Below are 15,291 nucleotides of genomic sequence, written 5' to 3' on the forward strand. Positions count from 1 at the left end.
CTCAGTCTCTCTCTCTCTCTCAAATAAATAAATAAAATCTTAAAAAACAAAACAAAACAATAGTCAAATAATGGAAGGAGCCCAAATGTCCATAAAGAAGTTGTGGATTATATATATACAATGGAATATTACTCAGCCATCAAAAAGAATGAAATCTGGCCATTTGCAACAACGTGGGTGGAGCTAGAGAGTATTATGTTAAGCAAAATAAATCAGAGAAAGACAAATACCATATGATTTCACTCATATGTGGAATTTTAAAAGATTTATTTTTTTATTTGGGAGGGTCCAATCAATTCAATAAGGCAAGTTTTGTAAAGGAAGAGACAGAATTATTACTATTTGATGATGATACAGTGTTTACTTAGAAAACCCTAGGGAATTAGCCAAAGGAGCTATTGGAATTAAAATGACTTAGTCAAGTGGCCTTATAAAAAATAAATACATAAACAAAAATAGCTAATTTATATGTTAGCAATAATAATTAGAAGATGAAATGGGAAAAATGTGATTCACAAAAGCAAGTGGGTTAATGTACGTAAAGCACCTAGCACAGTTCCTAGTAGATAAGAGGTTACATTAACAAGCTATAAAAATAATATTGATTTCATAGATCCTAGAGGTGAAATTACTGAGACAAAAGATAAATTTTTAAGATTCTTGATTTTATACATGCAAATTATTTAAAATATAGTATACATATAGGACTCTGGTAATCAATGCCCAGATCAAGAAATAGAACATTTCCAGCTCCATAATCCCCTTATGTATTCCTCCCAGTCCCTAGTCATCTTCCTCCGGAGGGTATTTCTGACTTCTGAAAACACAGATTAATTTTGCCTGCTTTGTACTTCACATGAATGCAATCATACCTATGTAGTCTTCTGTATCTGACTTCTTTTGCTCAGCATTGTGTTTATGAGATTCATCCATATTGCTCGTGTGCCTGTAGATTATTTGTATTGCTGTATAGTATTTCATTGTATGAATGTACCATGGTTTTCCATTCTTCTGTTGATGGGCAATTGGGTAGTTTCCAATTCGGGACTATTATGACAGGTGCTGCTATGAGCATGGTAATACATGTCTTTTGGTAGACATGTGGACATTTTTCCGTTGCCTACCCACCTAGAATGAGAAGAGCATGTGTTTATTCAGCTCCAGCAGATACCACCAAGCAGTTTTTCCGTGATTATACCAATTTATACTCCCAACAGAAGTGCATGAGCGTTCTAGTTGCTCTGCATACTTGCCAGCACTTTTTCATTTGAACCATTCTGGCCGATGTGTAGTGATATTGCATTATGGTTTCTTTTCTTTTTCAAGTGGTTAACCCTTTTATTATGCAATAGAGGTAATTGACAGCGATCACGTGGTACATCAGGTTTCCCCTTAGAGAGGCTCTGTGTAGATTCTCCAGAACACACCCTTAAAAATGTACAAGACACATTAATATCTCCAGAATACTAATCACAATGAAAGAACAGTGATGCTCTCTACATAACTTATTCCTATACAATATCTGTTTCAGTTTTATAGACCGATTCTTAATCTGGAACAGCAGTCGTCAAATTGTTGTGATCCAGCACAAAAAATAATTTCACAGCACCCCCCACAATTTATAAATTATATACGCAGATTAGTTGTCATTTAAAGAAGCACATTTAAATACAAAATAGGAGTTTTAAAAGGATGAAATAAAATTTTGTATAAAGTATATTATTTTCTCTACATATCCATGATCAGAGACTACTTTTACTTAATTTTAGGTGTTACATGATTAAGAAACCCAAATATCAAACTATGCATTGAGCACCATTCTAATGCTTTTCAAATATTAATTCATGTAATTCTCATAACTACCCTGGGAGAAAGGTACCATTATTTCCATTCCACATATATGGAAACTGTTGTGTGGAAGGTTAGATAACGGGCTCAACATCAGAGAGCTAGTAAGTAGTACTGCCAAAATTTTAATTGAGGCACAATCATAACTGCTACTCTATTCTTTTTTTTTTTTTAGATTTTATTTATTTATTTGAGAGAGACAGAGAGAGAGTACAAGCATGGGGAGCAGCAGACAGAGGGAGAGGGAGAAGCAAGCTCCCCGCTGAGCAGGGAGCCCAATTGGGCTCAATCCCAAGACCCTGGGATCACAACCTGAGCCGAAGGCAGATGTCTAACCAACCGAGCCACCCAGGTGCCCCTGCTACTCTATTCTTATTAAGAATCATCTATCTCGGGGCGCCTGGGTGGCTCAGATGGTTAAGCGTCTGCCTTCAGCTCAGGTCATGATCCCAGGGTCCTGGAATCGAGCCCCACATCGGGCTCCTGGCTCAGCCAGGAGTCTGCTTCTCCCTCTCCCTCTGCCTCTCCCACTGTTCATGCTCTCTCTCTCTCTCTGTATCTCTGTGTCTCAAATGAATAAATAAAATCTTTAAAAAAAAAAAAAGAATCATCTATCTCAAAAGTCATTCATTGTTAAATCAACCCAAAATTCCCAGGTGCCCCAGTGCATTATGGTTTTAATTTGCATTTCCCTCATGACTAATAAAGCTGAGCACCTTTTTATATGTTTATTGGCCATTGCCATATCTGGCAAAATGTCAATTAAGGACTGTGCTCATTTCTCTATTAGGTTGTCTCTCTCATTGATTTGTAAGAGTTCTTTATAAATTCTTGCTATGAGTTTTTTGTTACACACATTGAAAAGATCTTACCCCACTCTATGGACTGCCTTTTTACGTCTCAAGGGTATCTTCTGGTGAATAGAAGTCCTCTTTATTTTACTTTATTTCATTTTATTAAGATTCTATTCATTTATTTGAGCGAGTGAGAGAGAGCACGAGGAGGGGGAGCAGCAGAGGGAGAGAGAGAAGCAGGCTCCCCGCTGAGCAGGGAGCCCGATGCGGGGCTCAATCCCAGGACCCTGGGACCACGACCGGAGCCGAAAGCAGATGCCCAACTGACTGAGCCACCCAGGCGCCCTTAGAAGTCCTGTTTTAAAAAAAATTCTTGGCCTGCTGCAAGGTCACAAACATATTACTCTGTTTTCTTCTAGCCAAACTGCTTTTTTTCCCCAATGCCATGAAATTAAGTTCTTCTTCCTCATGACTGAATATACACAGATAATGGAAGTAACGGGAAGCATCCGTCTGCTGTAAAGATGGGTGGAATATATAAAAATTCATTTGTTGAATTTTCTTTAAGTAGTCCTCCAGAGCAACTTGAAGAAAAGCAGGAAATGCTTTCACAAGAACACTTTGTGGAAGGACCTAGCATGCTTTAAGTGCCAGCGTCCTGGGCTAGCAATGACACAAATATTTCATCTCTCACCTTTATAGCTTGGTTCTTCCATAGAAAATCCTCTTGTGAAACGCCATGTGTTGTGTTTGTCAAACACACAAATATCCAAGAGAAGGAACACCCCTCTTCTGCTACCGCGATAGGGCGTTGCTCTCAAGCATGTGACAATGCCCTGTGCTTTTCCAGCGTGACTTGTGGCATGAGTGGTATGGAGTTCCTGTTGGGTAAATAGTTCTATTGTTAAATGAAGAGGAGAGTTCTGTGCGTTTTCAGCAGAATTTTCCAGTTCCCGGATGTTATATGCTTTGTCATCCAAATTTTAGTCTCCTTTACCAATGATTGTCATAAGCCATCTTTTAGTCAGAGTATATCTTTTGATAACAGCTTCCCAGCTGCCTTTTTTTTTTCTCAGTCCCCCATGGCGGGGGCCTGGCTTTTACCCCTTGGGGCTCTGCAAGGTCAGTCTGGGGGCCCAGGAGAGGGGCTTGCCTCTGCTGGTGCCTCATCTAGTTCACTGGCCACCTGCTGTGGTGGTGAAATGTTAAAGGATACACCATCCACATGTTTTTCCAAAACTGCATTCACATCAGTCCAATTGTTTTCTCAGAGACTGAGTCCTCAACCAGCCTGAGCCAGTTTCACATTGAAGGGCACCAGGGCAAGAGCGGAGCTGCAGGATTCTGCAGGGAGGAGCTGGGAGCATAAAAAGCCCCCATAATCTGGTTTCGGCAGCAGCTCCATGTTGTGTCAGGTTGGCGCTGGAAGCTCAGGGTCCACGGGCCTCAGCCGTGCTCCTCCTGGACCCCGGAGGCTGCAGGGCAGTGGCTGCTAGACAGGCTGGGGACCCCAAATTGCTTTTAAAGTGGGTAAATAGCAGTATACACAGCCACCAGTTATGCACGAATGCTGGTTTTGTCATATGCATGCAGGCCCTAGCAAGTTCCCAGCTAGACAGAGCATCCTACGTCTCAGTAGGCCTGCGAGTCCAGTGGTGCCTGATCTGTTCCTTCAATAGCTGGAGAGTTGCATCATTTACCAATCAGACACTGGTCACAAAATGACCTGTTAACCCACATTACATCAATATCCTCTCTTTGGTAATGTTCCGGTTTAGTGGTACTAGTGAAGTGGGGAGTGGTGACACATCCTGTTCATCAACATTAATATTTCCTCTGTTTCAGGGGGGCCTGTGCCAAGGTCATGGTCCAGCAAACTTGGAAAGACAGTTTAAAAAAGAATAATGAGGCTGGCTGGCTCAATCGGGAGATCATGTGACTCTTAATCTCAGGGTTGTGAGTTCGAGTCCCACACTGGGTGTAGAGATTACTAAAAAAAATAAATAAACTTAAAAAAAAATAAAAAACAGGGGCTCCTGGGTGGCTCAGTCGTTAAGTGTCTGCCTTCGGCTCAGGTCATGATCCCAGGGTCCTGGGATCGAGCCCCGTGTCGGGCTCCCTGCTCCGCGGGAAGCCTGCTTCTCCCTCTCCCATTCCCCCTGCTTGTGTTCCCCCTCTCTGTCAAATAAATAAATGAAATCTTTAAAAATAATAAAATAAAATAAAAAACAATAGATAGTATTTACTGAGCACATATTAAGGCATTGTGCTAAGAGCTTTATGCATATTATCTCATTTAATCCTCACAAAATTCTATGAAGCAGGAATGATTATTAACCCAGTTTTAGAAATGAAGAAACTGATGTTCAGTGAGGTTAAGGAAATTGCCTCAAAGAACCACGCCAGTGAGTGTTGGAACTAAGTAAGTGCTAGAATGGGGACTGAAATGCAAGCCTGGGTATTCAGTGCCTATGTCTAGCTCCCTAGACATGCATGTGCATCTCACAGTCATGCTGTGCAAGCCACTTAGCTACAGATGGAAAGTCTTTCCTCCAATCAAGCCAGGAGTGCTAGCGTTTTACATTAATTGAAACATCACAATATAATTGCATAGCATGGGCCTAAAGGATTCTTTGTGAGCTAGCTCTGGCCTATATCTGCAACCCTCAACCCCCCTCCCATTGGAGTCTGTACCTAGTAGAACCATACTGCTTCTAGTGCCCCGAGAACCTCATGCCTTGAGACATACTATTCTCCTCACCTCAAATGCCCTGTCACCTCTATTACCTGGAAAATTCCCTTGAAATCCAGCTAATACATCACCTCTTCCAGTAAAGCTTCCCTAATTTTCCTCTGACAATGTTAACCATTCTGTCCTCTGTACCAATCTCTCTCCTTTACATAAAAATACATTGCAGGGCGCCTGTGTGGCTAGGTTAGTTAAATGTCTGCCTTCGGCTTAGGTCATGATCCCAGGGTCCTGGGATCAAGTCCCACATCGGGCTCCCTGATCAGAGGGGAGTCTGCTTCTCCCTCTACCTTTCCCCCCTGCTTGTGATCTCCCTCTCTCTCTCAAATAAATAAATAAAATCTTTAAAAATATATATATATGTATGTATTGCTCATTCATTCCTTTAACATTAAATACTGTTCTTTCCAGGCACTAGGCTAAGTGCCGGGAAACAGAGAGTCAAATGACACTTTTGGAGAAAGAGGACGTCATGCTAGAGCATGGACATAAGCTAGCTAAGTGCCAGTTGTCCTCCCACCCCCAGCTGACATAAAGTATAGGTTTTGACAGGTCGGGGCAGGTGAGGAGAGGGCATGCTCAGAGAAAAGTGTGATAGGGCATTCTGATTCAGCCCAAATTGTGGACTCAGAGTTTATCTGCTCGTGGAAAACAAGAGCAGGCAATGCAGCTGGCCATTAATTTGAATAAATGTCCAGGATGGGGAACAGGATGGCGTCTGTCCACATCTTGGACTAATTTTGAGCCCTCGTGGGAGGAGGAGTTAGGACCAACACTGAGAGAATCATTTGAAAAGAAGACTTTGAGCTCCTCTGGGCACAAGCTGTGCTGGCTATGGGAGCAGGGGAAGGCCATCCTCCTCGCTTTCCCAGAGAACCCAACCCTGCCACCCGGCCCGTGAATGGTAGCTTTCAGCACGCTGGCGGGCAGCCCCCCACGCTGGGGATACTGGCATTTTCACGGTGGGCCCTGGCAGCCCTGGCAGCGACAGGCAGGGGTGTCACGCCCTTCAGGGGCTTCATGAGGAGAGGGCATTGAAGTGCGGGAACTCGAGCAAGAAAGGAGGAAAAGGCTGGATGCTGCATGCCAAACCATGGCCAACAGACTGGTTCCTGAGCCTGTTGAGACACACCTGGGGCCCCTCCACTTTGCGGTGGGGCAAGAGCGTGAAGGCCATCCCGGCTACTGGTAATCTTGAATTCTAACCACAAGCTGCTAAGTCCCGAAGCCACCTGAGTTAACTTCTTTATTTGCTGTTAGGGAGCTGTGTCTCATTTATCTTTCTCTCCCAGGTCCTAAAACAAAGCCTGACACACAGTAACTGCTGACAGAATATTTGTGGATTTCTTTAATGAAGGAGCTGAAAGGAGTCAGACAAGGGAGGGTGGGGAGCATCGTATACACATGCACCCGATTAAAATGTGATGATTTGTTCCTGATCTGATCAGACCCAGAATATGAAACAGACATGGAATCTGGCCCATGGGTTCTGGCCCCTTTTGATTCTGCCAGCACGTGTGGGAGGTACGGAGACAAATTCCGTGGCAGTTAGAAAGCGAGCTGGCTGCCAAGATGGAGAAGAGGGACCACTTAGTCTTGACCTTCTATAATCCTAAGGCTCCCAAAATTCAGGGGAATCGGAACTACCAAAGGGTGAGGAGGTACCTAATTGTAGGTCAGATGGGAGGAAGAAGACTTACTTAAAGGTGGGCCAAGACAGAGTGCCCTCAAGGTAGAGAAATATCACCCTGGGTAAGGAGAGACATCCACAGATCAAACCCACATGGGGATACTTAAGGGAGAGATGAGTAGGAGACCCTGGGGATCAAGGGTGATCTTTTTGGGTAGGCAATATTTCCCTCATCCTTGTAGCCTACCCTCCCCATCAACAAACATCTGAGTGCCACGATACCACCCCGGAGGCGGCAGCACCATGTGGACCAGACACACATCTACATCCGAATGTTCTGTGGCAGCCTGTGTGGTTTTGGTCTCCTAATGCTGATCTGCACAACCCCACTGAACTGGGTGCAGTTCCTGGTGGTCAAGAATGGCCTTGAACTCTACGCAGGACTCTGGATCTCATGCAACCATGAGCTGTGCTGGAGCCACACACCTAAACCGCCCTGTGAGTGCCACCAAACCAAACGCCACAGGCCCCACAGTTCCCAGAGCTTTCTGCCACATTGGCTCTTCATCTTTCTTCCTTCAAGATCTCTTTGCCCTCACCGCTCCGAGTCCAAGAGGGGTCTCAGGCAAACTGTGGATATAGCCATCCTTTTCTCTGGTGTCTCAGTGTACCCTTTCTCCCTCCTACTCCGGGTTGTTTTCTCTCCCAGCTTAGTAGTTGATACTCTCTTTACTCTCTGGGAAGAACTCTTTGGGCCTTTATAAGCTGTCACTGTGAAGCAATGTGATGAGTATTCTAATGTGCCTTGCAGAAATAGAAGTAATTGATCAGAACTGGGAAACAAAGCCAAGTGTCTCAGCCTCCATGAGATTTAACTTTTAAAAAAAATTCCTTTAAGATTTTATTTATTTATTTGAGAGAGAGTGAGAGAGCACAAGTAGGGGGGAGAGGGAGAGGGAGAAGCAGACTCCCCACTGAGCAGGGAGCCCGATGCAGGGCTCGATCCTAGGACCCTGAGATCATGACCTGAGGCAAAGATAGATGCTTAACCGACTGAGCCACCCAGACGCCCTCAGATTTAACTTTTAAGGTCAATTTGTTCTTCCGCCAACAGTAGAAGGGAATAGAAATGCATGTCAGATATGTGCTATAACAAATGCCAGCTATGTAGAATACATTATTAACGTCCAATTTTATGTGAATTTAGGTAAATCTGAAAATGCAATACAAAACATTTAAAAATAAGTTTCTAGGGCTAGAAGATACCATATGCATAAGTTTTTAAATCAGAACCAAGACTTAGAGGAAAGACATAACTACACTAAACAGTTTCCCCATCATCCTCAAAAGATACATTTACATAGAGAAACAGGTATTGTGAAAGAAAACATGCATGAATAAGGCATTTATTTCTCCTTCTCAGATAAGCAGGGGCCCCAATTGCTGGAGGTGGAGTTGGGGGTTGCACCTAGGCTCAACCCTGAACTGGAGCATCTATGGCATGTGGAACTAAGGAGCAGGACCCTAACAAAAGAGCTTGAGAAGAAACTACAATCAAAGGCAGGCAGACAATTCAATTACATCTCCAGCTTAAAAGAAAAACTAGGGAAAACATTTGCAACAAATATGAAAGATAAAAGACAAGTGGCCTTGATGTTTTTTTAAAAAACAAAAAAGGTGAATACCCCAATAAATTCTTGATAAATAGACAATTCATAGAACAAAAGCTAAAAGTATCTAATAAACATCAGAAAAACCATTTTAACCTTAATCATTAAAGAAAGGCAAGTCAGGGCGCCTGGGTGGCTCAGTTGGTTAAGTGACTGCCTTCAGCTCAGGTCATGATCCCAGGGTCCTGGGATCGAGCCCCACATCGGGCTCCCTGCTCGGTGGGAAGCCTGCTTCTCCCTCTCCCACTCCCCCTGCTTGTGTTCCCTCTCTCGCTGTGTCTCTCTCTGTCAAATAAATAAATAAAATCTTTAAAAAAAAATGTTTAAAGAAAGGCAAGTCAAACGAACAATGAGATAAGATTTTTCAAACAGGATGTTAGCAGAGATTTTTAAATGATGATTCACAATGCTGGACACTCTCACATACACTGGGGACCATAAATGGGTACAACCAAAGCAATATGATTATGTGTATCTGGAGATTTACACTCACGAATTCCATTTCTAGGGAAATGGAGTAAAAGATATAGGCATAAAAATTGAGCTGCCATCATACTTATGTAACTGTGCCCAGGCTAAAATTCAGGACTTGAGATTATTATTTGAATGTTTAGTGAGTCAGAATCTTGGAATTTTGTCACTTACAGTAGCAAATAGTTTATTTCTTGCAGCTTGGAATTCACCTGAGGCCAACCATTAATGATTTAGAGAAGGTCAACTGAGTCCTTTAAGTACACAATTATAAGTCAAGTATCTACCCTATTTCCAATGTCAACTAGTCCTAATTCTAAGATCAGTAAGTAGTCTGCAATACAGAGCTCATAATGAATTCCCCAAATGTAATGAGTATGTCCAGGCCTCATGAACCTGTTACAGTATGTTATTATTGACCCAAACATTATTATCCAAATTCGAGAGCTTTGAATTTTCACCTAGTGATTGCAAGAATTCAGCCCCCTTTCCTATGGTACCTCCTGTCATTTCTGAGAGTTTCATGGGGACTCTCTCTGATGGGCTCAAGAATATGTGTGCTCATGATCTTGTGTCCTGGACTCACATGAGGCCATTGTGGCTCTGGCTCTGACTTTTCCTGGTTCTAGATGACTGATAACCCCTCTGCTGCAGCTGTTGCTAATAGAATGGAGAAGGGGTGGGAGGTAGTAGGCACCATCCTTCTCTTTTATTGCTAGGTCTCAAGTGTGGGACAGACCGTTCTGTTACCTCGCCTGTAGGACAGGTGAGGTCAGACCATAGCGTAAAGGAACGTGTTGCCACAGAGGGTAACTTAAACCATCTGGAAGACTGTGGGAAAGAAGGGTAGGTCTTTTAGTCCGAGCACTGGAGCCTCCAGAGCCAGGGCCCTGGGAACCACTGCACAAGAAACACAGCCAAGCTGTGTGGGGATGCTTAATTCTGGCACTCCAACCAGGTTACCAGGGAACCTAAATCCTCAGCCAATTTCACAGCCTCCTCTCCAGGATGCTAGGTCTCCATCCATGATCTTTTCCATTCCCAAACCACCTTCTTTTCCTTGAGCCTGGGGAGGTTTTGTCTCAGCCTTCTGTTGTTGGAACAAAGGTGCAATGTCAACAGTGTGGAGGTTTAGATTTGGCTAAATAAGTGGGCTGATCCCTCAGCAGCACCTTCTTCATCCATATCCACAATCCCACCTCTATTCACTCAGTCTAGCTCCTTCATAACTAAAAGGATCCTGATCCTTTTGGAGCACTGCCTCCCTATCCTGGCTTTGATTTTTGCTGAAGGACCTAGGGTACAGCAAGAGGAATTCCAGGAGATCCTGCCCACCAGTTACAAACCACCAAATGGTGAGTGTTCTCAGTTCGCTGAGAAATCATTACTGCTTTCCGGTAGGGTCGTATTCCTTCCAGTCTTGGTAGCTTTTATGTCCTACCCGATGGTGCTCTGAAGTACGGAATCACTGACTGGGACAACCCTGAGGACCCTACCAAGGATCTTACCAAGCTTTTCAAATGATTCGGACTTCTTCCTCTCCAAATTGAAAGTGACATCCCCTCTCTTCCCAGGGCATTAGCTTCATTGCCTTCAGTAAACTGGGGTGTTGGCCTTCCTTTTCCTGCAACCCAAGGCCACATTAAAGAATATTACTAAGGAAATCTTCAGAAATGTTTGGAAGAGACTGGGATGTCAGACGAAGAAAATCAAGCCTACCACTTAGTCTCTCTAGAGTTGCTTTGTCGTTCATCTTTGTTTATACTTTGCTTTATCACTACAGCTCAATTTTTCCTGTTTATTAGTGTGCAAGTGCCCAAAAAGTGATATCTCAGTCTGGCTATGTATCTTCTTGGTTCAAGCAAGCAAAAAAGGAAATTAGCATCAATCAGTCTCAAATCCAAATTTTCAAGCATAAGAATCAAATTGGTCCAACTTAGGTCAGATCTCCTTCCTTTTTCCAATTAGCTATGGTCAGGAGACTATAGGCAAAGGGCCAGGGCTATAGGCAAGGGCTGCTAGGTCTTGTGGGGGATTGTGGGCTAAATACCATGAACGATGCCTATCACACTGGGCTTCCTGCAGCTCAAAGCAGGCTGATGGTTCTGACTGGCTACATATCCTGCAATTCTGAATGACCCAGATTTCAGGAAATGCGTTGCTCTTGGGTTATCATGTTTTAATGTGGCTAACTTGTTCTGGCCACAGAACAACTCACCTCTATGTGTAGGTGTGTGGTTTCTCTTCATGGACTTTACTATTATCGATGATGTTAGTAAGTGGTGAGTTCTAGAGAACAAAATAAGACTTAAGAGGCAGATCTTAAACTGGGATAAGCTTTGATATAGTTTCTTCTCTCTGGGTTACTTGGAAGCTGGACTAGGATTCTCAGGCATAGAAGTGCTTAGAGAACTTTGAGTGGTAGAGATGAGCTGGCCCCTGTTACCTTGAGACAGGAAAAAAGCTAGACAAGGAGGCACCCTCTAAAGGATATTAAAGAGATTGCAGGATCTGTAGCATCTCAGGAGAGCTATATTTACTTGCAATTGTGTGTTATCCTTTATTTCCTTTTTTAAAGGTTTTTATTTAAATTACAGTTAGTTAACGTACAGTGTTATATTAGTTTCAGGTGTACAATACAGTGATTCAACACTTCCATACGACATTGGGTGCTCATCACAACAAGTGCATTCCTTAATCTCCATCCCCTATTTCACCCATTCCCCCATCCACCTCCGTGCTGGTAACCATCAGTTTGTTCTCTAGAAATAAGAGTCTGTTTCTTGGTTTACCTCTCTCTCTCTCCCACTTTTTTTCTCTTTGCTTGTTTGTTTTGTTTCTTCAGTTCCACATATGAGTGAAATCATATGGTATTTGTCTTTTCTCTGACTTATTTCGCTTAGCCTAATACTCTCTAGCTCCATCCATGTCACTGCAGATGGTAAGATCTCATTGTTTTTTATGGCTGAGTAATATCCAAGTATAGCTATAGATATATTTATAGATATAAGTGTAGATATAGATATATAGATATATATCTATATCTATTTATCTGTATCACATCTTCTTTATCCATTCATCAATCAATGGACTTGCGCTGTTGATTATGTTTCCATAATTTGGCTATTGTAGATAATGCTGCTATAAACATTGGGGTGCATGTATCTTTAAAAATTGCTCTCGAAGTCAAGGGAAGCATCTGTTTCATATTAGGGAGGTGGTAGCAAAAAGTAATGTTTATCATGCCCTTTCTTCTCTCTTACCAACATCCACTCTGCAGAGAACAGAGATCTTGAGCCAGGAGATGAGAAAGGAAGCAGTGTTATGGTACTTGGGTAAGGGCTTTGGAGATAAAGAACTCTAGCAGACCTCTCCCTGAGCAAACATGAGGCAGGGCCTTGAGGGACTCTCAAGAAAAAAAAAGAAAAAACAAATAGAAGATATTTTTAGGGTGTTAAATTCCTGCAATCCAGTAAATTCAGGCTTGAAATCATTACAGTATGGGAGTTTAAGTAAATGGGACTTCATTTTGTAGTCATAGGCTGACAAGGCTTATGCCAGCCAGATAGATTTAAAAGAGAAAAAACAAATAGAAACAAACTACAAGTCCAACAATGGTTGAATCATTAGGCGAAATATGTTAATATGATAAATTGTTCGGTAGCCATTAAAAATGATGTTTACAACAGGTGACTAGGGAAAAAATATCTTACCATATAATCTTAAGAAAAAAATCACTTGATATTCAGTATCATACCCAGTATGTACAGAGGATAGAAAAATACTGGAAAGAAATAATATAAAATGCTAACAATAGCTGCCCTGGGTAGTGGGATTGTGGCTGATTTTTTTCCCCGCTTCTTGGCACTTTTGTAGCCTTTCCAATGCTTATATTGAACAATGTATTACTTTTAGAATTAGAATTAGGAATAAGAAAATGTTTTAATATGTGCTGTGATGTTTAGAGTCACACTTCTTAGAAGCTAGTTTACATCTAAGTTAAATGGGTTAATGCATCCGGAACTATTTGTATATTATCTTCAGTTTTACAGTGAAGGCTTTGCCTTCACAGTAAATAAATTCTGAGTATCAGTGGAAAAACTGGGAAATAAGATCCTTATTTGTGCCCTGGATGCCACATGGCAAGCTCTGCTTCATCTCCTTAGTTCTCACGCCCTTCTCTAAGACTCTGTCTGGTTTTAAGAGAGGTTCCCCCGCTGGACTAACCAAGCCTTCCCTTTCTCCTTTCCCTTGGCAGATTACCTTCAGTTTTCCAGGGCTTTCTTCCTCATCTCTCTCTTCTCCACACTCGTTGCCCTTGGCTGGCTCATCAGCTCTTGCCTGCCTAGAAGAGGAAGCTTAACCACCAACTTGGATCTGAAGGTATCCATACTCAGCTTCATCTCAGGTACAGACCTAGATTGGCAGGGTAATACCAGGGTGAAACTGTCAAGGGAACCAAGTTTCTCCGTGGGCCTTTCATTCTCTTTTTCTTGTCCCTTTCCTCTTCTTCAGTATCACATCAAGTTGCCAGCCACCTGACCTATCCTACTGTATAAAACACACTTCAGCTGACTTAGCCTGGGGGAGAGGTAGAAGCTCCTTTCTTTTTCCCATCTTGGTAAATCCCTAAATTTTAATTCTGCCATACATATGGCATCTGGAAGCAGAAGGAGAGTTGGGGGGGGGTGGTCAAGGCAGACTGAAGACACTGATGGGTTGTGACATCTTTTCTTCTGGTCCTAGCCATCTCCCTGCTCCTCTGCCTCGTCCTATTTCTGGCACAGGTTCACTGGCATGCTAAGGATGCCTTGGAGCCAGATCTCCTATGGGCCTATCACATTAATTGGTGGAGTGACTTCTTATACACATTTTCTGGTGAGTCAGTCCCCTTATGCAAGAAGGATGGAAGAGGAAGTCACTTCTTGAAAGGGAGGTAGAAGTCTAGGAGAAATAAAAGCACTGACTGTTCCTATTTAGACTATTCATACATGGAAAGGCAGCATGGTGTGGTGAGGAAAGCATGGATTGTGGAGTCTGGAAACCTAAATTTAGCAACCTGTTCTACCATTAACTGAGGCATGCACAGGTTGAGTGACTTGCCTAAGACTACACAGAAAGTCGTAGAACCATCATTTGAATCTAGGAGGTTCAAGCTTTGTCTTCACCATGTGAGAAATACTATAATGCAATGAGAGCACAGGAGGATAAAGTAACTGTGCTGGGGGAGAGGAGGGTTGGCTTTTAGAACTGAGGAAAGCATGAGTAAGAATTTTAAAAGTCTAAAGACTATCTATCTATTGAAATTCACCTCAAATTCTTCTCCTCTAGGGATCATCTCCTTCCTCAACTACATAACTTTCAGATTTCGTTCCCTTGATCGAAATGTCAGTGCGATTCCCATAGAGCAGTCAAGGCTGGGAGTTGGTCCAGTGACTACAGTAGTACCTGATGAAGATGAAAGGTTAAGGTCTGATAAGGAATCTCCAGTTGAGGAAGAGAAAACAGCCCCAGAAGCAGAACCGTGATGGTGATAGGAAAACCCAACTACTGCTTGTCTTAAAAACGGAGGAGAGGCTGAATTGGAAATGATGGTGCAGATTTTAGGAAACTCTCCTAATATCATGTCCATGTTACTGAAAGAGAAAGCATTAAAGCTGCTGAAATGTGTTTTGTGTCCACTGGATCTAAAATATGCATTATAGTCATAAAGAAAATAATAAAATTTTACTTAAGAAAAAATTTCTAAGAGAAAACATCAGTGGTTATGGTCATGAATGAAAGAAACTAACAACAGCTGCATGGTGTAGATCAGAGATCTCTTTGGGCATCAGGGATCTTACAGACCAGAATGATTCATAGGGAAAGATGCCACCTAATTCTACTTGAAATTTTCTTTTTATGTGTAGCCTTGGACACCCTCAGGGTGGAAGGCATTTGATCAATATTGTTGAATTGGAATTGCAGATCATTACCAGCAATGGAATGAATATGAGTGGCGATAATACCTACCATCCAAAGAAGCTGAAGGATGTTGGGGGAGGAGGGAGGTTCTGGGGAATCCGTGAGGTCCCATTTCTTGTGAGGATTGGTAATTTGGAACACTTAAAGTCTTATTACATGAGCCCA

General features: G+C 42.5%; 1 protein-coding gene and 1 pseudogene across 1 annotated transcript; one reads left to right on the forward strand and one right to left on the reverse strand.

Moving 5' to 3' along the window:
• Positions 1-3,108: 3,108 nt before the first annotated feature.
• LOC118003357 lies at positions 3,109-4,047 on the reverse strand (annotated as a pseudogene).
• Positions 4,048-6,490: 2,443 nt separating this feature from the next.
• On the forward strand, positions 6,491-14,690 carry TMEM202 (transmembrane protein 202). Its single transcript, XM_034994624.1, has 5 exons — positions 6,491-7,044; positions 7,264-7,519; positions 13,421-13,570; positions 13,909-14,040; positions 14,494-14,690. The coding sequence occupies exons 1-5, from the start codon at positions 6,964-6,966 to the stop codon at positions 14,688-14,690; spliced, it is 816 nt and encodes a 271-aa protein (XP_034850515.1). The 5' UTR covers positions 6,491-6,963.
• The last annotated feature ends 601 nt before the right edge of the window (positions 14,691-15,291 follow it).

This window comes from Mirounga leonina, unplaced genomic scaffold, assembly GCF_011800145.1.
Source record: "Mirounga leonina isolate KUSES-001 unplaced genomic scaffold, KU_Mleo_1.0 Mir_91, whole genome shotgun sequence".
Classification (NCBI taxonomy): domain Eukaryota; kingdom Metazoa; phylum Chordata; class Mammalia; order Carnivora; family Phocidae; genus Mirounga; species Mirounga leonina.